General features: G+C 42.0%; 3 protein-coding genes across 4 annotated transcripts; all 3 read right to left on the bottom strand.

The window, feature by feature from the left end:
- Positions 1-983: 983 nt before the first annotated feature.
- Positions 984-9,206, bottom strand: mbd1b (methyl-CpG binding domain protein 1b). Of its 2 annotated transcripts, XM_079265569.1 has the most exons (17): positions 9,113-9,206; positions 7,876-8,455; positions 7,328-7,468; positions 6,812-6,953; positions 6,443-6,729; positions 6,229-6,311; positions 6,095-6,138; positions 5,745-5,885; positions 5,573-5,653; positions 5,420-5,440; positions 5,206-5,313; positions 4,405-4,566; positions 4,132-4,311; positions 3,910-3,990; positions 3,740-3,826; positions 1,599-1,778; positions 984-1,508 (listed from the first exon to the last, which is right to left on the bottom strand). In XM_079265569.1, exons 2-17 carry the CDS (start codon positions 8,226-8,228, stop codon positions 1,032-1,034), a joined length of 2,568 nt encoding a protein of 855 aa, XP_079121695.1. In that variant the 5' UTR covers positions 8,229-8,455; positions 9,113-9,206; the 3' UTR covers positions 984-1,031. The 2 variants fall into 2 exon arrangements, with proteins under 2 accessions (XP_079121695.1, XP_079121696.1); XM_079265570.1 differs by lacking the exon at positions 4,405-4,566.
- A 1,268-nt stretch (positions 9,207-10,474) lies between these two features.
- cxxc1b (CXXC finger protein 1b) lies at positions 10,475-15,655 on the bottom strand. The gene is made up of 14 exons (XM_079265582.1): positions 15,511-15,655; positions 14,689-14,804; positions 14,488-14,588; positions 14,235-14,374; positions 13,451-13,606; positions 13,016-13,159; positions 12,779-12,886; positions 12,470-12,648; positions 11,778-11,985; positions 11,571-11,681; positions 11,411-11,460; positions 11,229-11,325; positions 10,985-11,137; positions 10,475-10,885 (listed from the first exon to the last, which is right to left on the bottom strand). The coding sequence occupies exons 1-14, from the start codon at positions 15,511-15,513 to the stop codon at positions 10,739-10,741; spliced, it is 1,713 nt and encodes a 570-aa protein (XP_079121708.1). The 5' UTR covers positions 15,514-15,655; the 3' UTR covers positions 10,475-10,738.
- Positions 15,656-18,037: 2,382 nt separating this feature from the next.
- tfe3b (transcription factor binding to IGHM enhancer 3b) lies at positions 18,038-25,333 on the bottom strand. Its single transcript, XM_079265586.1, has 9 exons — positions 25,193-25,333; positions 23,770-23,995; positions 23,446-23,670; positions 22,873-22,968; positions 21,991-22,102; positions 21,824-21,880; positions 21,331-21,406; positions 21,027-21,192; positions 18,038-20,186 (listed from the first exon to the last, which is right to left on the bottom strand). Exons 2-9 carry the CDS (start codon positions 23,959-23,961, stop codon positions 19,752-19,754), a joined length of 1,359 nt encoding a protein of 452 aa, XP_079121712.1. The 5' UTR covers positions 23,962-23,995; positions 25,193-25,333; the 3' UTR covers positions 18,038-19,751.
- Positions 25,334-25,438: the final 105 nt, after the last annotated feature.

Genomic DNA, 25,438 nt, shown 5'->3' on the forward strand with positions numbered 1-25,438 from the left:
TTCTACACATTGTGGGTTTAATACATTGTGTTCCCCTCCAATAATTAAGCTTAAAGTATACATTTTTTATTATTTTTGTAAATTTGTAGAGATTTATTTTTCCACTGTTGGTTGTTTCTTTACATCCACCGAGATTGAATTAAAAAATCCACAGGGTGGTAAATAAAGTGTCCCTGTATCCTGTGCAATAAAATCAAAGTGTTGTATTCAGGGCATATTTCACACTCGTCTTTTCAAGTCCTTCAACAGCATTTGCTGGTACACCCAAAAATGTTGTACCAGTGTTGCACATTTTGATGAATCACTAAAAGTGTTGCTGAATGAACTGGGTGAATGTAACCAAAATAGAACAAAATAAAAAAAATCAAGCGAACATGAAGGAAACATTAAGAAAGCAACTGCAACTGATGTAGCGATCACAATATAATTTATTATTTAAAAAAGAAAAGAAAAAGGACGACAAGATGCACACAACTTATTTTGTCCAAACGACATATGGTACACATGACAACACTGTTGAAACAGTGTCCAATGTTGCTGGTGAAAAAATGAGAGGGTTCACTGTAAGGAATGTCAGCTTCATTTTTGTGCTAAGAGACAAAATGTTGAGGTTAAACAACGATCCAAATGTGTAATAACGGTGAGGGCCATCGATTCCTCAAGTAAGAGTGTGAATTAACCAACGGCACACTTACCACGCGGAGAGCTAAAGGATTTCAGCTCTATCCGTCACACTGACCCCAGATCTGACATAACAGTCGTGAAGAAAAAGCCCGACAACAACAGAACAGACGTCTGAGAAGAAACACAGCTGGATTATAACGCCACAGCTCCTGGAATGCATTTGGTGATTCTTCAAATAATCAAATCATACTTCATAATTACAGTTCAGAGGTAATTATATATATATATATATATATATATATATATATATATATATATATATATATATATATATATATATATATATAGAGAGAGTTGCACCAGAGAATCGGTGGTCTCCACCGTGGTTACAGATCTTCTTGCTGAAGTTAAAGTCCCTGCAGCGCTCGGCAGTTAGTGCAGACGCTCACCTTCCTCTCGACCAAGAAATCACACGTCGACGCCCGCTCTAGTATGATCGGGTCTGCGTTAGATAAGGGCTCTTTGGGGGGCAGTCCCTGGCACACGGCGTACTCCTCCAGGCCCAAAAGCAGGCCGACCACTTCAGTCACAGAGGTGAGGCGTGCCGGGTACTGGTCGTACAGCGGGTGGGTGGGGAGCAGCGGCTGCTTTTGGACGGTGACCTGGTAGCAGAAACCCGGGTCGATCAGCACGATGGTGTCGCTCAGGCTGGACTGTTTAGAGCACTGGATGAGCTGCAGCTGCGGGCCCTCCACCATGATGGCGTACCAGAGCATCGGCATTGCAGAGGAGCGCAAAGACTGGAGCAGTTTCATCAGCTGGTTTTCTATGTCTGCACCACTCCCAGACGGGGTGTCAGCAGCCAAGCTGAAGATCTGTGTGATCTGCAGAGAGCAACAGAGGGCATTATTGTGGGGAGATATATATAAATATATTCCGACGACTAATGTGAAAAATCTAAGCAGGACAATTACCATGGGCAACTCCTCCTCGTCCTCGTCTTCTTCTTCCCCCTCCTCCTCTTCTTCTTCTTCCTCCTCCTCCTCCTCTTCATAGTCGTCGTCGTCGTCAGCATCATCCTCCATTTCTTCAACATGCCGTCGACTGTCTCTGGCTACATGTGATTTCACTGCATCCCATCTGCTTTGCTGGTCCTGAATTGATAAAGAGTGAACTCATGAGCTCAACTATTTACCACCGCTGCCGAGAGTGAAAACTGGGTAATTCGTGTGCAATTAAAAAAAATCAAATGAAGTTGAATTTCAGCCCCATCAAATCAGCTTCAAACTGCAAAGCCTTGTATTGATTACAAAAGTATCTGTTAGTATTATATCATGGGACAGTTCTACACCTCTAATAAAAAGCCAATGGTACTACCTTTTACAGCGGAAGTATTCTCACCTCCACTGAGTGTAAACTGGCTTTGAGCCAGCGGTAGAAGCTTACACTCGGCTGTTTATTCAACAGTCCTGCGATAAATCCCACATATATGAAGGGTCAAATGTTGCGTAAGAGGTGTTGATTCAACTGTATGATCATTTAGGAGGCTGCAGTGGGGTGCTTTCTTTAAATTGTACTGCATTATACAGACATGTATTTTTAATCATCTGTCTATCGTTATCATTTATAATGGGATGCACTAAATATTGGAGACACCTCTTAGTGTGACAAAGCACAATGCAACAGAATCAGAAACTACAGTCATAAAGTTGGATCAAATCCTCTAAAAACAGTTAACAAAAAAAAAAACCTGAACATTAAAAGCATCCTAAAAGTAAAATTATTCATAAATAAATAAGCTTGTCATCTCAGCAGCTATGGTGCAACAGAACATCAGAAACACTATTGTCATTTTCTCCAAGGATAAGGATGTTTATTGTCATCGTACAAACATACAACGAAATTTAGTTGCCGACTCATCAGTACAGCAGCAACAGTTAAAAAGTGGATAAAAACATTAAGACAAGACGATTTAAAAACAAGACATAAAATAAATATATACAAGATAAAACAAGATAAAGCACAGGCATCAATGGCTCCAAAGTGAAAAATGTGCTTGGTTACAGTGTCGTGTTATTGACTATCTTTGTTTCAGCACTGTCCGGTGGGAGCTGTGTGTGTGGGGGGGGGGGGGGGGGGGGCGATGGAGGAAACCGCTCTGGGGAAGAAGCTGTTCCTCAGCCTGTTAGTCCGGGTTTTAAACAGCCTCATCAGCATTGTACACGAGACAAATACTAGAAGCAGAACTTGTGCACCGCCAGTATTTGCAATAGAACCAGGATGATATGAAAATATGAAACCTAACTCAGCCTTTGCCTGCACGCACTATACCAAACAACATAAACACGGCAGTTTGCAGGAAGCAGTGGGACATGTGGCTCTCAAACCCAGCTGACAAACGAGTGGATCGGATATTACAAACGTTCACACCTGCGGAGGTTGATTTCAAATTCTAGTGGAGAGCCAGAAGTTTCTAAAGATACCAAATATGTCACAACACATCTACACCACGGAGTGTTTCTATTTGATGGGATGGTGCAGCCATGCAGCTGCCAAAGCCCCGCCTCTTCCTCTCTTCTGCATCTACTGTCTACGCTGTCAACCTGTGCGATTAAGGCAAAAAGTGTCCCACCAAATGAACACGATACGTTCACATTGACATACTCACGAGAGAGCAGAGGACAGGGGGAGAAGGACCGGGTCCAACTTGAGACAAGACAACAGATATCCAGCCACACAAGCACACCGTGTTCCTTTCAAGGCTGATGAATGTTTTTGGTACAGAGCTACGGATTGCAATTACCGTGGACTGGTAAAAAAAAAAGAAAACCTGGTCAAACAGAGTTGGAAGCGGGCCTGGATTCATCCCACTGAGCCACGGGACAGAGAACAGCATGACAACAGAAGGAAGTGGACAAGGTGCCAAAAGCATTGGTGAAGGAAAGTGTAAACAGGAAGCCACGGTGACTCACGTGATCAGTCAAGTTTGGTGCAATTGAGCATTTAAAAAACCAGACGACGGAAAAGTGCAACGACAGACACAATAATTCGGCCTGGTGGAGGAAAATATGTAGATTATTACGAGAACAAAAAAGAAGGAAGAATGTAAACCTACTGGTTGAGAGTTGTTGTGGTTGCCGCTGATGTGAGGAACTCGGTCAGGGATACCATTATGCAGTCTGAAATCTATTGGACTCAATTGCTGAAAGAAGAGAAGTTGACATTGTGTTTGGTGAGATCAGCGTGACATAAGAACACGTAGATAATAATAATCCATTATCAAACCTGCGAAGATGATGGGTGGTTCTTTATATCCAGTTCATAGAAATATTTGCTACCACTGGCTGGCGCAGTGGTCCAGTTAATCTACAGTAGAGAATAAGAAGCAAAGTAAACGAAACAAATGATTCTTTAACGTTGAGGTTTGAGCTGCAGGAGAATGCAACTATGTAAAAAAAAAACAAAAAAAAAAAAACGATTTTATCACCAAAGGCATTGAGAACTCACTGCTTTTAAGTTACAGTCATCGTCTTCATTGTCGGTGAAGTCCAGGCCATACTGTGATCCTCTACTCTTCTTGAAACATGACTTCCGGCTGTATGTGTAGTGAGGTCTTGGCCGGCCCGTCAGCAGTTGGGCATCTGGCCCGTGGTCTGCTTGTCCCATTTGGTAAGGCAGCAAGTGTCTCTGCCAAACGTTGCAGGAGATATTTAAAAACCAACACCGTTACATCCTTGCCGCAAGGAACACCACATTCGCGAAGACAAAATAAAGCCCCACCATTGCCTGTCTCTGACACTGGCGTAGTCGACACTTCTGCCTCTTCTTGTTGCTGCCTCCAAACTTGGGTTTGTCTACACAGAAATCACAAGTGCCGCAGTCTTTCCTGCAGAGACAGGCTTTACATTCTCCACAGGACCGTCGCTTCCGCTTCTTATGCCACTTCATCATAAAGAACATTATTAAAGAACAAGAGACATTGTTTTTAATGCAATTACTTCCAACACTGCCGGTAGCAAAATTATGTTGATAACAGAAGATATTAACACACACAACCCTGGCGAACTCAAATGATCAAATCGCAACATACTGTTTTCTAATGAGACAGGCAATGTGTTTCATGCCCATTTTTTATTTGCATATTGAAGATAAACACCAGAAATTCGGAGAGTAAAAATGTCGATATAAGTGCAGAGTAAACAGCCTCATGGGTCCGCTCCACTGAACATCAGGTCTGTGAGGAGCGATGAGGAGGCTGTAACCTTCCTCAAATTAAAACAAGAAACATAATAATGCGAAACTTTCATCACATGGTTTTAAGTTTGACGGGCGCTCTTTTAATCACAGCAGTGGATGGAAACATGCATTCATTTGTGTTTTGCCGGTTTTCTGGAAATAATATGAACACATATCATTCATCTTTAACACCTCGGACCGTCCCGAGAGTACAAACGGACAGCAAAACATACTGCAGATGTGGTTTGAGACGTTTCTGTCACAAAATAGATTTTCTTTTAGGCAATCACATCTTTGTGTTTTTGGGACAGTGGGTTTAAAAAAAACAAAAATAAAAACACTCACATCATCATCATCGTCAGTTGACATGTCATCGTCATCATCGACGTCCACGTCCACGTTGACTGAGAAGCTCTCCGTGTCGCTGCTTTTGAGACTCTGCGTCTGTGGGTGCTGTGTGAATCAAACATCATCAGTCAAAGTGGGGGAAATATGTCGCAATGATATTAAGTATTATAAATAGAAATTTGGTCTAGTATTACAAAAAAACAAAACGTACCTGCGAGTCTGCAAATTCACCCTGTAAAAATAGGAATTGTTAGAACTTACATTACAACCTAGATTGTGGAATATTTGGAATAACTGAACAAAGTCTGACTGTAAACGTAGATCTGATCTCTTTTTAAATACGTACGTATTAGTGGATTATTACCTGGAAACTCATGCTGTCATCATACATGTCAGGAATGTCATTATACGGCTTCTGCGGCAGGAAGCCTCCACTTTCAGGGCCCTGGTGGAACATACAGGGAAAAGAAATTTACATAATGAACAATAAGCGTCCAAATAAACAAAAAAAACCTGTTGTGTACCCGGCAGCTCACCTTGCGAATGGGACATATACATTTGCGTTTCCGACATAAGCGTTTCCTGGAATCTGGGCTCTGCAGTCCATGCTTGCAGTTGGCACACTGCCCACAGTTCGTTGGGTTGCGGCATCCCACGCACTGTCCACAAGGAATCCACTTCAGATGACATGAAGGGGAAAAAGATTTGTTTATTCAATAATACCCAAGTCTCATTTGTATTTTCATCAGTATTCTAATTCTGGAAACAGAGTGTTGTGGAATTAAGAATATATGGTTGAAATAATGTGTATTTTACGTTCCCAATGGAGCATATGCTTAGGTTTTGGCTCGTTAAAGGGGGTAAATGCAGCTGTTCAATGCTTTACCTTTCTGAAACGAATCATCGGATGCTCTTTTGACTTTGAGGCCGCTGGAATAAACAGAATTAAAGAAATTAGACGAGTGCCCCACCTCCTTCCTATTTCGAACGCTGACATCGCACACAAATAAACCGACTTACCCCAACAGTTGGGACAGCAGGGCCTCTTCCTTTGTTTGTCATACCATGTGCCTGTGAAGGAAATTCCACATCTGGCACAGACCCTGCAGGGAAGCATGATACTGTTATTTGTAATGTAACTCAACACAAACAAACCATTTAGATTTTAAGTGTATTGATAATTACATCAGCAGTTAAATGATGAATATGTGAACTTAAGTAATAATGGACTAACAGCGTGCTGTCCTCTGACCCAACCTCTCCATTTATGGAGGGGAGCAGGAGCGCTCTGGACGATGAGGGGGGGGGAAGTTTGATTCTATCTTCAGCGGGCGGATCCTCACTGCGAGAGCTTTTGTTCAGAGTTCCTATTGTACTGTGCAAGGAGAGACTTGTCTGGTTGGACTGGAGGCTTTTACGCCCTGGACTGGGGGTGGGCGTGTCGTGCGAGTCTGGAGTGTCGGTGCCCTCTCCTCTCTCCATCCAGCTGGACTCTGAGGATGAACGCTCACGGACTTTTCTCTAACGGATAAGACAGAGGGGGAGACTAACTGTAAAACAAACAAACACACAAATGTGGTAAGTGATATAAAAAGGCCTTTACCTTCGCTCTGTGTCGTATTCTTATGGGTGGTGCTTCGCCATCGTGAAACTTTCCTGACTTGTATTCAAAGGTTGACAAGTCAAGCTGTCCCTCCATCAATGAAATCAGCTCCACTCGGCTTCTCACTCGATCGCCCCGCGGACTGTTAAGAAAAAAATTAATTAAACTTCAAAGAGCTGGCGGATAACCACTAAAAACAACAACATCCTGTTGTCATTCAGTCACATGCTTCCGCTTCGATAATGAGAAAACAACCCTTTTAAAAAATGTATTAGTGCTGCAACGAACAATTATTGTAATTATTGATTTATCTACAGATTATTCTTTTGATTAAACAATGGTTTATTCTACGAAATTTAAAACGCTAATCAAAAGTTCCCAGAGCCAAAGGTGACACCGTGAAATTGATAATTCCAACCAGTTCACACAGTAAATACATGATAAGATTGTTCTGCCTCATGAATTTAAAACAACTGTACATTGAGATTGTTTACATTTCTACTCGGCAGCATTTACCTCAGGTAATACACATCCGTCTGTCCAATGCTGGAACCTGAGCGCCGGACAACTTCTTTGCGTTTCCAACCTTCTCCAAGTATTGACCATTCATCCCATCCTTCATCAGGATGGGTTCGCTTACGGCGGGGCATTTGAAACCTGAATATTAAAAGAGAAGATGGGAATTATACATGTTAGGAATGTTTATACCGCATGGGAAAACAGGAAAATATGTTGTGTGAGATATAGTTTCAATAGACCGAGGCAAAGTTGTTCCTCTGAACAAAACTATTTAACCTTATAAAACCGTACATATGATTATACTCTATTTCCTACCAAGCAGCGAAGAACTTTAACCTCCATGCTGGTGTAACATCGTTTTGTTGTCCTTCCATTTAATCAAAAAATATTGAATTCAGTCAGAAAATTATTACAGCATCTTAGCACATGTGCATCACAACCGCCAGCTCTATAGTGAGAGAGGAAAGGATGCTTGCACTTGGCCATAAAATCAAGATAACGCTGTTGATTATCAGACTACGGGACAAGATATAAGGGTAACCTACTGATGAACTTTTTTGAAGACCGTCTCGCCCGCCACGCTCTCACTCCTTTCACTTTCTCCTGCCAGGCTCTCCTCCTCATAGTTATCCTCCTCAAGCGGCTCAAACCAGTCAACAGGAGGCTCAACACCAGCGGCCTTAGCCGCCTCGTCTGCTTCGTCTGGAGGTTTCTTCACAGGATCTGAGCTGTGGGTTTCCTGTGTTTCGACCCCGTCTAAGGGTGCCAAAGGCTCCAGTGCTGGTGTTGGTGCTGCCTCTGAGGTGTCGCTGCTTTTCTTCCCTATGCTTTGTCCCTCCACATCCTTTATCACAGGCGCTCTGACAGGGACCGGGGTCTCCAGTGGTTCTTCGTTCATTGCTGCTGCTGCTGCTGCTGCTGCACCCGTTCAGGCTCCAAAGGTTCCGATTGTTTTCCTGATGACAATTAAGATACCCTCTGCAGTCGCATCCCATTTAAAGGTGTGTGTGTGTTGTCACACCTGTCCGTGGATGCAGGCCCCCTGACCCTTGGGCCACTAAGGTTTGGTTCATGCAGATGAGCCGTCAGGATGGTTGACAGCTGTTCAGTGAGTCATGACAGCACCTGTCAAAAAAAAAAAAAAAAAAAGAAAGTTTAAGCATGCTGTGTGTGCTGGACAGTTTGTTACGCCAACATAGCTCGATCAGTATGCTACTGTCAGGTAACGTTAGCTTAATACAACGGGCTACTTAGACGTCTGTTTTGTACCCGACAACAACTTGACGTGCAGACATTCACGTATGGTTATAGCACAACAAGTCAACGTACATACAAGGTGACTTAACTAAAGGAACGGAATGGCAGTTATGCCCCAATTCAGTTACACGCTACCTCTTATATTTAGTTAACGAAATACTGCTTCCAACGTGAGCTAACGCTAGCACTGGGTTGTAACGTAAAAGCAGACACCACACAGCAAACACAACGTCAGCGACACAGGCTAACCTCAAATGCTAACAGTGCGGTTACTGCCGACAGTGGTTCTCTGATATTTGGAGAGTATTTCTTAACGGGTAGTTTAGCGTACATACCACATAATAACGGTAGCTTGAGCAGAAACAATGAAACCGAAAGCGGGAGTAACGTTAACGCTCGAGTTAACGTTAGCTACCGTTAGCTACTAAAGTCAATATGCTGAAATGTTTCCTCTGATTAGAGAGCCGTATATTGCTACCATTTTAGAAACGTTTGCGGTTATGAAGGCCAACAAATCACACACACCTTTAGGGTTATAAATCACCCAGATGTATTGGCACACCGGTCACCACAGGCACTACTTTACGAGGTAGAGCTAACGTAGCTAGCTGATCTTCCATGCAACTGACACTAGCGGAAACGGTTGTTGGATCAAAGAAGGTAGACACCACAAGAATGAAGTCCGCTTTGACCCCGCCTACGGAGAGGACTATCAACACCGCACAGCACTGTTTACATAAAACAACTATATTTTACATGAACAAGTACAGTTACTCTTTTTTTTCAATTTAACGCTCGTTGACTTAAAGGCATAAAGCGACAAAACGCTAAATTATCCACCATTACGTCTCTGTGACACGCAGGTGGGAATGATATATGAGTAACGTTAATCACTCTCATTTTAACGTATTTCTTCACGTCTAAATAAATTACCATACATCATTAACAACTGCAGGCAGGCCCTTTTAAGGTATGTTTTAGCTACATCAGCTAGCAACATTGGCTAGTGTTGCCATTAAATAAAGACCTGCCCAACCAACAGGCCAATGGGAGGGACCTATCTCATCCCATTTTATCCTCTTTGACAGCACGCTTCATTTGTCGTTATAGTGTGCTGCCTTCACGGGTCATTAGAAAGAGATTTGCGCGCTCTAGAGCCGCGCTTGAAGGCAACTGTGCTTTTTTAAATAATAAACTTAACGTTATTCGATACCAAAAGTAGATCGTATTATAATAATAGCTTGCTGTGCAGTGCCACAAACTACTCTTTGTATAAGATAGTGTAAATCAACTCATTCACTGCTATTCAGGCAATAAACAGAACATGGAGGAGGGAACTTTGGTTGCTTTTTCGTACAATGTAAACAGAGGTGGGAGGAGCAAAGATAGAATCAAGTGTAATGAACAAGTCAGTAGTTTTTATAACAATTTACTTAATCAATATGTATGCATTCATTTGAATCAAAGAAAACATTAATTATGATCAGAAATTAAGTATAGTCATGCACAGGAACATAAAAGATGGAAACAGTCACACAATCCTGTCTCTAAATCAAACCAATCATAAAGCTGTATCTGATTATTGACCAACTAGGGACATCCCATCTAATTAGGAGGAGCAGAGTAATGAGAGGTTTGAAATATGATTGCTGGAGAAATGTTCTACATTATGAATCCAGATCTGTTGTACAGTCTGCAGTCCATTATGACTTCTACTATAAGTTATATATGCAAAGTTTTGTTCTTCTGTATCTCAATATTCAGATCCTCATGTAGTTTCTAGTTATAAAAGCCTGAACAAAGAGCCATGTTGTAATAGTCATAATAAAGACAGCACCCTGCATACATTGTGTGTACAAAGGCTAATAGAAAAGATGGAACAACAAATGAAGTTTACGGTGTTTATTCATGGCAAGCATACCAAAAACAGCTGTTTTCAATGAGCAGTAGCTTAGAATCAGAATCTTATCTTATCTACCACAGTCAGGAAAAAAATATATATCCATTTACATCTTACAGTTCATTATCATACAAAGATTTTAAAATATTATCTGGTGAAAAAAAATCAGATTTCATCCAAATGGTAGTAATAGTTTCAATCCTTCACACTCAAATATCCACAGATCAGAGAACCGGTGCAGACGAGGTCGACTACCGATCCTTGTTGCCCCGGAGATCTGTCGTCACGGGGTCGTGCTGAATAGTTTGGTGCAACATCAGCGCGAGCAGACCAGCTCTGTTGGTCATAGCGGTCCTCACGTTGCGCTCCTGTTCGAAGAGCTCGTCCAACTTGTACCACTGTGGGGGAGAAACGGGGGACTTTCAAGTAGGAGACATCACCAGAAAAGCTTCTTATATCTGAATCAATTGAAAACGTGCTGCTGGTGTTTGACTTACCACCCTGACTCGCTCCAAGTCCACCTCTGCTCTCCTCAGCTTCTCCCAGTTGTAATGCTTGTTGCACTTCCTTTTGGAGATCCTGCAGTAGTCTCCAGTCAGCTCAAACACATTCTTCACCAGAGGACATCCACACACCTCCTCCGTTGGGATCTAGTGACCAAAACAACAGAAAAAAAACGAATTTAAAAGGTTTTTATTGAGTCGTGTAAATCATACAAATGGCTGAGAGGTTTCCACTGACCTTAGGATCTCTGGAATGTTCTGGACACAAAACCTGCAGCCTCTTACAATATGTTTTGCTTTGAGGATTGTATACATCACAGAAGAGTCTGGTCGCTCTGCGGAAAGAAAAATATACATGTTAGAAAAGGAACTGAATTCAGGAAAGTTGTTTTGTACTTTGAGAGGATTTCTTCTTCTTACCCTTCTATCCTTGTCGGGTACATGGAACCAAAGGAGGTCTGACTCTCATACTGTCAAGAAAATCATTAAGGGGAAAAAAATGTTACAAGGAGCCCATATGCTGTTGTTTGCATTTATATATTTGATGCAGCGACAGGAATATAAAATAGAATATAGTCACCTTTGCATAACATCTCTCCATGTGTCTCAGCGCCACTTTTGGATTGATGGGATGACTACAAGACACACAGAAGATCTGCAGGTCTGTGTCCTCGCTGTCACCGTCATTCGCCTGCAAATAGAAACCAAAAAGAAATATCACGACAAAGCAGTTACAACAGAACGAGTGTAGCTGCAGGAACAAGTGCGCAGGCTGCCGTCAGCTCACCTCCTCGTCCTGCAGAACCGCCTGCTGCTTGGCCTTGGCTATGATGCCCTCCAGTTCGTGGAAGTGTCGCTCCATCTCTGTGAGGCGCATCCGGGCGTTGTGCTGCTCCCGGCGGATGCGCTCCAGCTGCTTCTTGCCGTGCTCCTCGGCGATGCAGGGACTCTGCTGCCACTGCTGGATACGCTGAGGGAGGATCTCGTAGATCCGACTGTGGGACGAAATGCACACTGATCAATGCGTTTAAATGCTGAAAGAAAAATAAACACCTCAACATGATGAGGAGTTTCCCCGGGTTGTGATTTAGTTAGCCGAGATGAAAAGCCTCAGAAACACTTTCCATGGGACGCTACAGCAAGGAGAATGATAAGAAAGATAAAGAAGCAGAAGAATAAATAGTAATACTTCGTGACAAATCAACTCTAATTGCAGGTTTAAAATTGGGATCAGGTTCCCAACAAAAACGAATGTAATAAACAGATCATTTTACCAGCATTTCACGCTTCCAACACTAGGTGGAGCAATAGTACTAGAATCGTTCCAATTTGTTTTGGGGGGAAATCTCCAATAAGCAGCAAATAAATTAAACTTAAATTCACTTGAGATGTTGGCTTTGTTTGTTCACAGCAGGCAGTCGGATTGTGGTATCTAGCCTTATACATTCATGTCTGAAAGGTGAAGGTAGGAGTTCTTACTTGGCAGCTAACTTCATGCCACAGTCCTCGGAGCAGTATTTGGAGTTGGGTCTCGCTACCTCCACACAGTTCGGTCCCAGACACTGACGCTGTCCGGTGTTATCCCGCAGGTCGCCTTTCTCGCTGTATCTGGTTCTGTCTTTGTGCTTCTGCTTCTGTTTGTGGCGTCGTGACTCCTTCTGGATGTTTAAAAAAAAAAAAAAGTGGTAGTAGTAGACAGGATGTTATAGATATGAGATGTTACCATCTGCCATGTTGACACCTGGCAGCATTTGAAATAATATAGATAATTCATATGCGGAAACGTACTTTTTTGTCAAACTTCTTTTCTCTTCTCTTGACGTGCTTCACCTTCACCGCTTTTTTACGCACAACGGGACTGAAGGGCTGCTCGTCATCTTCATCACTGTTCCATGCCTGAGTGAGGAGCGCAAACAAAAATAGGACTAAACATACAGTTCATGATCAAACGTTTTAGCTGCCGATTGAGTGCATCTGAGACGAGCGTGTTCATGAGAATCAAGATGGTGTCAAATGTTGTGCTACCATGTTGCTGTTAAGCCCGGCTGCCTTGTACTGCTGGTAGAGATCCGCCTCACTGTCGTAGTCATCCGAGTATCGTCTCCGTCTGTGGTAGGAATTGTCCCTCCTTTCACGCAATGATTCCTCGTCCTTTACGCGCAGCATTTTCTATACAAAAACAACAAGCAACAGGTTGCACATTTCCAAAGCAGCCACAAGGGAGTGCACGAATACATCAGAGATCAGGGACTGCTAATCACTTCAAGGACTGAAACAAGGATATTTTGATGACTTACAATACAATATATGAATGATACATTGTTATTCCAGGAAAGGTACTTTAAATAACAAAAAGAAGATGAAAATGTAAAAACTTAACAGGGCAGAAATGTTAAATATACTCCGACACTTCGGTGGCATAATCTTATTTAAAAACAACAGAGAGATGAAGTGACATACCCTGGCTCGAACCTCACATTGCCTAAACCTGCACTTCTGTCTGATTTTGTTGGGGCCTCCAAACTTCTTCATGTCCTTGCAGAAGTCACACAGGGCACAGTCCTCAGTCCTTTTGCAGGGCTCACATTCCCCACACATTCGGACCGAACGCTTCACCTGAGGAAAATCAAACGATGCACAATAACAGCCACTACGTCCTAAGAAATGTGCATTCGTTTTACATCCTACATTATATTGACCTGACACTTGAACATGGCTATGCATCGCTGTGACACAAAGCAATATTTTCTATCATTGTCATATAAAAATGAGGTTATGTTTTTATAACTAATCTGCAAAAATATAAAATTGAGGAGGATGAAAGATTGCTGGGCTAGGCAATAAAGGAGACATCATAACATTTATCAATGAAAACCAAGGCTGCCATGTAACTGGTCCCCTTTATGTGACTCACTGCAAGTAGCTACTGCATCACTACTGCATACAGTACAAGGCTTGTGCTTTAAAATGACTAAATCAGGTGCATTTGAAGTAACCTTGATGACTGTTTTTATTTATGCAATACTTGTTTCCCTCTTTTCCATCAGTGAAACATAGTTGTTTCCAAAGTCAAACTGACTTGAATGATGAATGAATACAAATGCAAAGAGTAATGCATGTTGTTTTTCCTCATGTCAGTAAGGAATGGGTCCTTTTAATTTAGAAGATCCAATGATCTAAGTTGTGTCCTTGATCGATGCTCTTCAGACATTGCAGTCAAACCTAAATATTTCGGTAAACTTACTTTAGATCCACGCCGCCTTTCACTCTTGTAGTCAGGGGTACTCGGGGTGCTGTACTGTCTATCAGAGCCTCTGTCATACTCAGCCTCCTTCTCTCGGTTTTTCTTTGTTCTATACTTTATTTCCAGTGAGGAGTTTTTATCTGGTGAAAGGGAGAGAGAAAAAAGCAACAACGTCTTGTTTATTTGTGATGTATTCAACGTTAAGCTCGGCCCTCTTAAATGCTGTGATAAATAATGTGTTTTTTTAAATCACCTTTGCATCTCATGCAATACCATTCCCGGATTGCCTTCGCCATCTTTTCCGTGATGTTGATACAGTGGCCATGGAACCACTCATTGCAGTTATCACAGCCACTGTCAGTGAGAGAAGCAAACGAAGAAAACACAATGTTGATCATTGTCGCATCCACACGCAGCGATGAGTGAAACAACAGGATTGGTGTTGTGGACTTACATCATGAAACAGTTGATGTCTGGTTTCCGGCAGATGCAGTAGAGGGGGGCGTTCTCCCCGTCCATGCTGCTGGTCTCAGGCCCTGGTACATGGTCAAAGTCAGACAACTCGCTGTCCTGAAACAATAAATAAACACATGCACATCACAACTGATGGAAAATAGAGCTTTGCCATGTATAATAACAATAATAATAACAATAATACACAGTGAGGACCAAGGCATGATGTCTACCATTTTAAAGTAGCTTTTTTGTTTATATAGCTAACGTCGTTAACCTAACTAGCTAACCAACACCAATGTATTTCATGATGTCGTTACAGAACTAGTTATATTTAACATTAGCTAGCGAACGCTATCGTCATTACATTGTAATGTCTATAGTATAAAGATAATTTGATGTGTTGAAATGCGTGTACAGTTCAAAATGCAAGGAGCTGGTCAGCTAACCAGGAACCATAGCAAAAAGGCAAACTCCGAGTAATATCAATACATTTTTTTTTTACATTACTGTATGCCGTGCACAGTAAGCTAGTCAGTTAGCATCAGCTAGCTAGCTAACTTGTCAGTTAAAGATGGAGATAGTGCTTTTCCAGCTGAAGTTACCTTTACTGTATCACATCAACACACCTTTTCATTGATCTAACACCGTAATGTTATCATTCGACATTAAGAGGAAGTATATTTAAACGATATAACCTAAGTTTGGATCACAACATGCTCTTGTCGGACGTAACGCTAGTTAAACTTACGGCCGTGTAACCTATTGAGTTAGCTTAACGTTAGCTAACTTTGCCAAATACGTCTTTTAATCTCATACGTACCATCGTGAGGGATCCGTAACGTTAACTCGTTGGTCGTTCTGCAAATATATATAATGGTAGGGCAACAAATACAACAGTAAACCTATTAGCTTAGCTCGATAGCTAGCGTTCGTTTAAGGTTGACACGGATATAACATCGCTCACGATCGGCTGACTTCGGTACTACTCGTAAAAATATCGTTGGTCGTTGGTGAAGAGTTCTTCTTCTCTGGTGGCAAATTAACATCCAATGACACACTACTGCCACCTGTTGGATATGTTACAAACATACACACCATTCAAATCAATGTTACCATTATTGTCATTTTATCTCCAGAAGACAAATATGTAGGATACATTTTAAATAGAAATTATATTAATATTAATTGTATTATTATACTAATATAATATCTATTTATATTTCATTGTATATATTGTGCATTTTTATATATTATATTTTCACTCTTTTATTATTATTGTATATATTGTTCTTGTTCCTACACACACACAGAGAGAGAGCGAGAGAGAGAGCGAGAGAGAGAGCGAGAGAGAGCGAGAGAGAGAGCGAGACACACAGACAGACAGACAGACAGACAGACAGACAGACAGACAGACAGACAGACAGACAGACAGAGTATGAAAGAGCCTGAGAGTGATGCGGTTAAACCTCCACAGCTGACAGGTCACTGAAGGATGCATCAGTGACTAACGATATGTTGGATCGCCTGCTTCTAAAATATGCCATGAAAAGTGAGTATAGCTTGTTTATTACAACATTCGTATCATGCAGAGAGAAATAAACAATGTGGGCTTTTATGGATTCCTGTAATTGACAATAATGAAGAACATAAAATGTATTTAGAGGCACAGAGTTAAAGATTGTATTGCTGTGGCTATTGATTCCATGCATTTGATGAATTAGAGTATATTAAATGTAATTCTTTTTGATTTGACTCATTCATATTTACTTTATATACCTTATTTACATCCTTTGTATCCCCTGATTACTAAAAAGCCTAAAACTTATTTGTTGAAATATAACAAATAGCTTGAAATTTGGATAAAATACTTCAGATAGACAAACTTAAGGTGTTTTATTCTGGAATATCTGCAGATAAAAAGAAAAACCTCAAAATGCCACTTAACGTATAGTCTTACTTGAAGACATTAATTATTAATGAATAGCAAAATCAAGATCTCACCGTCTCATACAGCTGTCAGGATATCCTCGTGCTGCCTTTCATCTAAAATATAAATGTTTCCTAAATGGTGATGAATAATAGATTAACTTCTCTGCCATTTCCAAGATGTCCACTCATCACTAACGGCTGCGAAACTTGCAGCTACAGACCCTTGTATCTACAGAGAATGATGAGGTTAAATTAAGTAAATAATAACGTAAGTGGACTGGTGAGTTTTTATGATAGTGTTTGGATTCAAAATGAAGTCATTTTTTGTCATTTTTCTTTCAGATGAACAGGTGTAGCTGTATTAAATGCCCCAATAGATACCAAACGGTATTCTGCAGGTATGAATGAAAAGATGGGTGATGGAAGTGATGGCAAACCAAAGTTCAATGACTCAATAACTGCTTCAAAGATGCCAGTTATACCTGAGAACTCCAGCGCAGATCCCACAGGTACGTTTACAGAGAACCGGTTTCATTGTCATGAACTAAGTATTGAACTGCAGTTTCTTACAACAGCTGAACTTCCTTTTCTTACAGGATCTTTGACTCAAGTCACTATGTTTTCAGAGCAGATCTCCACTGAGGACACTGAATTATCTCTAACTGACACCTCCGTGAATGTATTCCCAAAAGTAATAGGTACATTAATCTGTCAGCTCTAACAGCTATATGTTTCTCTGAAAGCACTTTGCGTGAGGATTTATTGTTCATTTTGATGTCTGGTGCAGAAACCAGCGTGCATAAAAACCCAAAAGGTGGCGTGACCAGAGCTTCCATCTGTAGCCCAAGCTCTGTGGCACAAGACCAGCCGAAGCCTCTATGTGCCCTGCTGCCGTCCTCTATAGAGGCCTGCACGGTCTATGGTCTGAGTCAGTCATTCGCATCAATAAGGAGTCAAGAAAGCCTCAAAGTCACCACAGTCTATACCGAGCCAGATGGTGACGGTAAGGACACAAAACTGTTGTGTATCCCTTCTTGATCTCCTCTTTCTTACGTGCTTTTTTCCCCCTCAAATTCTTTCCTCCGCTCCTAGACCTTTGTGCTGCAATCCTTATGGCCTGCCTCTTCTGTCACCCGCTGGACTGTTTGCTGGCCATGATGAGAGGGTGTAACGAGTGCGTGTGGTCTCTGTGCTCGTTCCTGTGCGGCTGCGAGCCCGGCGCCCTGCGGCCTCTCTTGGATGCCACCCACCACTGTGACCTCTGCGACTGTCTGGGCGTCCGCCGCCTCCTGTGCGACTGTTCCACCTGTGACATCTGCCTTCAGGCCTCTGAGTGCCTGGACCTCTGCATGGATATCTCCCAAATGCTTTACCACTAATGCTGGCTGCCAGCGAATAACCACACCCAGACATCGAAGCAATGGGAATCATTTATTTGTTAAAATCTCCCGAAAAAGCCAACTTGTAATAGGACAAGACACAAATGCTACCTGTTTATGGTTAACAGTCAATGTTAGCGCTCAGACATATGTCAGGGTAAGACACGGGTAACATCGTGGAGAGCGATTAACTATGAGTGGAAAAAAGGCCGGTCATGTATGTACTTAATCTGATGGGACTACGAACAACGCAAGTAGTAGCACTGAGCTATGGAGTAGAGCTGCTTTTAGCTACAAAGACGTTTTTTGGCTGCTGAATAGTTTTTAAAAAAGTATGCATGTCAATAACTTGGAGGTTGTGTTGAAGAAAAAATAAAATAAAATCAGTGCGTCAGTGTTAAGAAAAGTAAAGAAAAACTACACTTATGCAGGTACTTTCTCAAAACACTCATTCATTTACTGTACATAAGGTCACGTTACGCATCTGACAAATAATAAAAATGCCTTTCTAAAACTTTGTGGCTATTTTATTGAATAATAATTGCATTGCAGGTTTCACACAACAAACAGTTATACCTTATTACAGATGTGAGGCTAGTGGTTGGTTTGAAAGAAGGTCAAAGCCCTCTGAATTCATACTACAATGAGCATTAACGCATTATTAGATATATCAGCTTTGATCGTCAAAAAAAACCCCAAAAAGAAGCCACAGTCTTGGTAGAACATGCTAATCACTCAGTGACCGGCCGCCAAGAATAACAGAGACAATCACCGACGACACAGCTGTTAGCCAGGAGAAACTACGGAGCAAACTATGATTCAGGTATCAAAAGGACTACTGTAATGAACTACAGTACTACTGTAAAAATGTTCTGCATCTCTCATACTGTCTTGCATTTCCATTGACTCTAGTGAACGTATTCAAAAATAAAAACGCTGATTTGCAATTTTGTAGCTACTCTGGAAGAAGTCCTGCTTTGGCCAACTAGCTGCAGCAGCAAGTGAATGTTCCATTGCTTTTTAAAATGTATCACAAACACATGCAACCTCGGCATCAGCTGTCCGCCGTGTGCGATAGTAATAAAAACAGACAAAAGCTCTCATAAAATGCATAGACTGCCAAAAAATAAGGTGCAATTAAATTGCTCAAAATAAAATATTCTTATGTACAATATGCAGTAAATATCTCACAATGTGCCAATTCACCTTAAAAAGATCCCTTCTGCAGCTGCTGGTGAGACAACCCAACGTGGATGTGACCGCTATTAACAAACCCTGATTCCAGTCAGTCGAAAAAAATAAAACACACTGTATGTTGGCATCTGTTCATCAGTGTTGTTGTGAAAAAAAGAAACCTCACAGCTTTCTTCCCTATAAATGAGCACATAATAAATTCAAGCAAACTTTATATCCCTCTTAAATCTCTGAAGACAAAAAATCTTAAAAACTATATAAGAATGGAAATATATCTTTATGCTTAGTCCATGCCCCTATCGTATAATATTTCATTTTAACAAGATTGCATTTATAAACCCAGACATAATCATCTGACCAGCTCCAAACAGGAACAATAATAATTAGGTCTGTATGGCAAAAGAAGACAGAAAAAAAATCAAGAAGAACATGTTAGTTTTGATGATTTTCTAAGTTCAAATTCACAGTCCTATAAATAGACTGCCGTTATTTAAGGACAGACTGCACTTTCCGCCATTCTTGTCCCTACAGACAGTCTCTGACAGCCACTCGGGGCTCATCACAAGTCCTCGTCCATTTCAAGGCTGCTCCTGCGACTGCTGGTTTTCGAGGCACCTGGTGACAAGGGGGAAAAGAGCGGCTCGGCCATCCTGTCCGGAGACAGGGTGCACCCCTCGTCCATGAGAAAGTCTGCCAAGCCCACGTCGGGGTAAAGTGCAGAGGCCGAGCTGTCGTCTAGCTCGGCGAAGCTCAGGCTGCCCAGGTCCAGGGGGCTGCTGATGGTGACTCCTGCCGGAGAGTCCGAGGAGGGCGGGGACAGGAAGGAGGTCGGCAGAGGCTGCCCGATGCCCGCCCCGCCCATACCGAGGAGGTTTTGGGAGGAGACGCCTTCTGCACCGGGAGGCAGAGACAGACCGCTATGTGGGAGCTGCTGCTGTTGGAGCTGAGATGGATCAGGACTCAGGCCGTGGAGCTGTGCCTGTATTTCCAGTTCCTGAAAACAGCAGCAGCAGACAGACAGACATTCAGATGCCATGTTCCGGAATGACTGCAAAGGTTGTTTTGTTGCAACACCTAGGAGCTCTTTATGCGTTTAGCATGCGAACAGTAATTTCCCTACAATAAACAACACCTTAAAGTGGCAAGAGACAAGTTTTTTGCTTTTACTTATTAGTATGGAACCAGACTTAGTTGCATGCTAATTTAAGCTATAATAAAAACAATCATTAAAACAGCGCACAGATTCCCACAACACATAGTTGCTTTATCATCTCTGTAGCCTGAAGAAACTTGTTTCACCCAGGCCCGTGGTGTGTGTGGCCGAGACACAAGACATTTGGGGACTCACTCATCACTGTGCAAGGCCTCTATTGGTCCAAAACCCCAGAACGTGCCTTCAAGGTATGTAGACGAATTTAAAGGCAAAATGAGTAGAATTTTCCCCAAAACTATGTATCAACTGATACAAAAATAATCCTTCTCAATCATCACTTAGGACCCACTAAAAATGTGTGTCTCAATCTACAGAAGCCAGCACCTCTACCTGTGTTTTCTCATTTTGTTGCGTTTGTTTCTGGCCGTCAACTTCTATGAAAACGTAGCGACCAGGTGCCAGAACGAAAGCACGCATCATAAAAAAATACAAAAATAGCAAGCACCCTTACTCTAACCTCTGGTGTCGTTGAGCCAGGAGGAGGGGCCAAACTTTAAACATTGTGTTTACAAACCATGGCCGACCAATCCGACCCATTCTGCCTTTAACTTCCAGAGCTAGTTGAGCGATACGTAGCTGTTTCCTGTCTTGGATCTGCCAACCGGACCAACGAACACTGACCTGGATGCGTAACATTAGACCGTGGTTTGCATGCTCCAGCTTTTTCTGACGCATATCGATATCCTTGGATCTCTGCTGCTCCTTCTGCAACTTCCTGATGTAGTCGACCGAGGCTTTCAGGATGGTGCCTTTATTCCAGCGCATCTCGCTGACATCATTGTGATATCAGTAAACGTGTATTTTACAGACAGCGAAGAAAGGAAACACAATAGAAAGATTTTTACTACACAACAGTTGCAGGGATTGATCATTTTCGTAGGAAAGGAAAATGAATATCCTGAAAAATGTGACTGCATGCACTTACGGGTCATTCGTCTTGGGTATCAGAGTACCAAGCTCCTTTATACGGTCGTTGATGTTGAATCTCCGCCTCCTCTCAACTGCAAAGATCAACAACGACAAAGCAACACATGTTAGTTTACCTTCAACAATCAGTTATCACGAATAATAATAATACATTTTATTTGTATAGCGCTTTAAAGAAGGCACTCAAAGGCTCTTTACATTGTTAAAACACAAACAATAAAAGCATTTACAATAAAAACAAAAGAGATGACATAACAGTAAGAAACAAAAAATAAGTACCGTAAGCAAGCTTTGTTAGAAATACATGGAAATGAGCAGACAATAAAGATCAAATGGGTTTTCCTAGAGTTGAAACAGGCAAAAGATCATATCACAGTGGGATACTGTGATTTTGAATCTACACGGCACATTTCCTCTAACTGTCTTTCTGATGTGAACTGCATTCACAATCAACAAATTGCTCAAAACGGCTGAAATAAAGCTCGACTCACTGAGGTTATGGTTGTCTTTCTTCTGCCTTTCTTTCATTACTGCTTTGGTGTCTACATCTGGAAGACAAATACATAGTTTTCCATACAATTAATTATTACAAACAAAATGTTCTCCTGACGCTAAAGAGCAGTCGAAGACGCTTGTTGGTAAAAGTTAGATACCGTACCGTTAATTTCCCTTTTAATTTTTGGAAGATCAGCAGGGCAGGAGTTGCTGACAACGAAAGTAGGTGCTGCCATTCCAGGGCTATGGTATACATCCAACAGATTTCCTGGGAGCTACAGGAAATAGAGCATGTTAAAATACATATAGACGATCACTGATTACCATACCTCGAAGCAAATGTGTAAGAAGTCTTCCCCCTGCCTGCTTAAACGTTTTCAAAGACATAATTCAAAATAGAATCAAAGCTGGTTTCCGTCAGATGAACGCTACCAAATCCTGCACAGAGCAACCGTGCCACAAAAAAAGAGGAAGGTAGTACAATTCCCTTTTAAAACTAAACAGAATCGTTTTACACAATAAAATCCATTTAATATTACATATTAAAGCTGGACAATAATACCAGGTGCTATTTCAAAAACCACATAAAGCGTTTACCTTACAGTGCTTCTTTTTCTTGTCTTCCAAAAGCATAACCATAATCCTTGTTTTTTTTGTTTTCCGGCAGAATTTTGGTAAAAGCTCTTCCTATCGTGACAAATGATCGGTTAACCTGGCAGCTACAATGTACTTTGTTACGAGTACAATCCACTCGCTTCTCCCGGTCTTGTATCCTCCGATACCTTCACCCCGCCCAGGCAGCACGTTTGGGACGAATAGTAACTGAGTGTCAAAAGTATATATTTACTCCTACGACTTCAGAATTCCACACATAAAAGAGGCCGTCCATTCAAAGAAAAAACACTTTTTGGATCAAATGCTAAGTGGTTTGACCTGAAACCCAGTGTTATCCTGTGAGTGTGCATCAAATGAAGAGCCTGTAAACTCTAGAGGAAACTTTAAAAAGGAAGTATTTACAGTAAAATAAATAGATTGTTCAACATACCGTGCAAGGCAACTGAAGTCCTGAGTCAATCAACGTAATGATGTCGTCATTGAAACTGGATTCAAGACTAATGATGTCGTCTATCACATCGTCAATCTAGATAAAGCAGATGAGAGAAAATACCATTGTTACTTAATCAGTAAAGTCTTTGGGTTACACATAGTGTGCTTTGTAAATCTGAAACAGTCTCGTAAAAGTATACTCTGTAAAGGCTGACACTAAACATTTAAAAGCAACTAAAGAGGCCTGATTTCTCAGAGACGGGTGTGTGCTGGCATGGTTACACTGTAGGTGCAGTATTTCACATGTTATTGTGACAACAGGCCAACACGGGTACGACGACAAAAGGCGTGCATCAGCGCAGTGGGACCTTTGGACACATCATTCCAGAGCAAACAAAAAGTAATTAAGCTAGAAGTGAGCAAAAGGTTAGACATTTAACTTCTCCAAAATTGCTCTGCAAGTTTGCAGAAAGACAACGGTTGACAAGGTTTTGCAATCTGCTGCACCAGCAAACCGAAACCACACACAAGAAGTTACACCACTGCTATGAAAAGCGGGAATTTCCCATACTTCCTCCTTGTTGGATCCGATGTTGAGCAGAGCCATAGGACTGTTAGGGGCACTGCTGGCAGTGGGAGCAACTTCAGGGGCGGAACTGGACTGCGGCACGGGCGACAGACCGATGGTCTGAGTAACCGCGTTGTTGCCCAGAGTGGTGGAGAGGTACTGCTTCACTTGCTGCCTCTGTGCCTGCTGGATGTGGTACTTGGTGGGGTTCTCCAAGTGGGTCTGCACCTGATCATTTAAAGAGGTGTTAATGTTCTGAGATAATCCCGAACTGCACTAAATCAAGAACAAACGAGTGACGGGCGAACAAAAACAGGACATTCTTACTTTCAGCACCTCCACAGGCACCTGTGCCGGAGGGGGGCGGGCAGCATTCGGGGGCAGCGTGACGGAGATGGCTGGAGTGGAGTCAGAGGCCCGGAGCAGAGAGGCGGAGGCCTGCTGCTGGGCCTCACGTCGCTCCTGCTCCTGGGCTTGTTCTCGCATCAGCTGCTGCCGCTGCAACACGCGTGACGACATGGCTGAAGAGAGCGATCAAGATCTAGGGATGGAGCTGGAAAACAAACAGAACAAATAAGCGTTATCCATCGGTAATGCCAGTAGTATTTCAAAGTATGTAACGGTATTGTGTTATTAAACAGCTCAATCCTTAAATCATCCACTCGAGTCGACTATAGTGATGATGCTTTAGCTATGCAGATGTACTTCCATCATTTGGACCTACAACATAATTACCAATGGAAATATTGTTATAAGTTGTACAGTAGCAGGCTATAATATGGGCAATATTTAACCAGACTGTTAGTAACCTATTATTTGGCAACCTGCGCAATCTAGGAATCTTGCTTAACACTCTCCACCCACCGCTGATGCCTCACCAGGAGCCGATTGTGAAAGAACCCTCGTGTCTGTCAATAAAATGTATCACATCTGGGCCAACATCAGCCTTCTATGCATTAATTGAATTGCCCGGAGCTAGTACCACTACATGATCGAATGTACACTGAGCTGCACATAAGGTCAACCTCTTTCTTTACCTTCATCTGAGATGGTGTGGGTTCATGAAGACCTCTTCGGGCTCTAACCAAAAAGCTGGATAGGTTAACTTTCTTTACACGTAAACCAGCCTTTACACCTCACGGATTTCCGATTTTGCAAACGGTGACTTTACGTTATAAACCCCCTCAGATTACAACATAATTAGGTTCACTTGTTTCCAAACCCAAAATCCAGGCACTTAATTCAAAACACGTCGTAACAAGTTGTGTAAAGCTAACGTTGCACAACTGCAGAGTGCATAGCGTGAACTAAGTTAGCCGTCAGTGTCGCTTTCTCCCGTGGGTCAGTTAAGGTCAGTTATGTGAAAATAGTTTTCGTAATCTCTTGTTTTCGGAGAGCTCTAATCTCGCGTCATGACAGCAGAGTTCACTTTGACAGCTCAGTGTCGCTCAGGGGCCCACATAAACTAAAGCTAAAGCTAACGTTAGCTCGTATTTACATCACCGCAGCTTTACATTGGCTTCAGTTACTCAATGTTACCAGCCGCCAACTGGAAGGAGGTTAACGACAGCTTGTATATTGACAGCAGCTGGGCATCAGTAGCAACTTGAGACATAAGTCAAAGCAAAGTAAACATACGAAGTTGCAGTTTATAGCTAAGATAGCTAACGTTACCTTACACCCGTTAGTTGCCCCCCAAAAGCTAACCTAATGCTAGCTAGCATTTTAGAGGTAAATATAAAGAACGTACTGTGGAAATAGATTTTTTCTTTTAGGTAATCACAGCCATAAATCTCCGAGGTCATCCGGTTTCTTTGCCATAGTTCGTCGTTTTTGTTACAAGCTCTTCAACAGAAGTTAGCCGCGGCACTGACAGTGTTGTTTATCTCGGGATGACGTCGTCCGTCGCGGGTTACCCGGAAGTTGTTGACTGCTGTGAGGTTGCACATTTTCAAAACGGCCTACTTAGTGCAGGTACATACAGTACATACCTGAA

Source organism: Melanostigma gelatinosum, assembly GCF_949748355.1.
Source record: "Melanostigma gelatinosum genome assembly, chromosome: 3".
Taxonomy (NCBI): Eukaryota; Metazoa; Chordata; class Actinopteri; order Perciformes; family Zoarcidae; genus Melanostigma; species Melanostigma gelatinosum.

What these genes read in the sequence shown, in the direction of transcription:
- cxxc1b (XM_079265582.1), bottom strand. An exon ending in GTATTGCATGAGATGCAAAG is followed by an intron (nt 14,375 to 14,487) that starts GTGATTTAAAAA and finishes CCCTTTCACCAG; the next exon opens with ATAAAAACTCCTCACTGGAA. An exon ending in ACTTGGAGCGAGTCAGGGTG is followed by an intron (nt 10,886 to 10,984) that starts GTAAGTCAAACA and finishes TCTCCCCCACAG; the next exon opens with TGGTACAAGTTGGACGAGCT.
- mbd1b (XM_079265569.1), bottom strand. Translation starts at nt 8,228, where the DNA reads ATGAACGAAGAACCACTGGAGACCCCGGTCCCTGTCAGAGCGCCTGTG. An exon ending in CTGCTGTCCCAACTGTTGGG is followed by an intron (nt 6,139 to 6,228) that starts GTAAGTCGGTTT and finishes TGTTTATTCCAG; the next exon opens with CGGCCTCAAAGTCAAAAGAG. An exon ending in CAACTGACGATGATGATGAT is followed by an intron (nt 4,567 to 5,205) that starts GTGAGTGTTTTT and finishes TTTATGATGAAG; the next exon opens with TGGCATAAGAAGCGGAAGCG.
- tfe3b (XM_079265586.1), bottom strand. Translation starts at nt 23,961, where the DNA reads ATGTCGTCACGCGTGTTGCAGCGGCAGCAGCTGATGCGAGAACAAGCC. An exon ending in GAAAGACAACCATAACCTCA is followed by an intron (nt 21,407 to 21,823) that starts GTGAGTCGAGCT and finishes TGATCTTTGCAG; the next exon opens with TTGAGAGGAGGCGGAGATTC. An exon ending in ATACCCAAGACGAATGACCC is followed by an intron (nt 21,193 to 21,330) that starts GTAAGTGCATGC and finishes ACACGTTTACTG; the next exon opens with ATATCACAATGATGTCAGCG.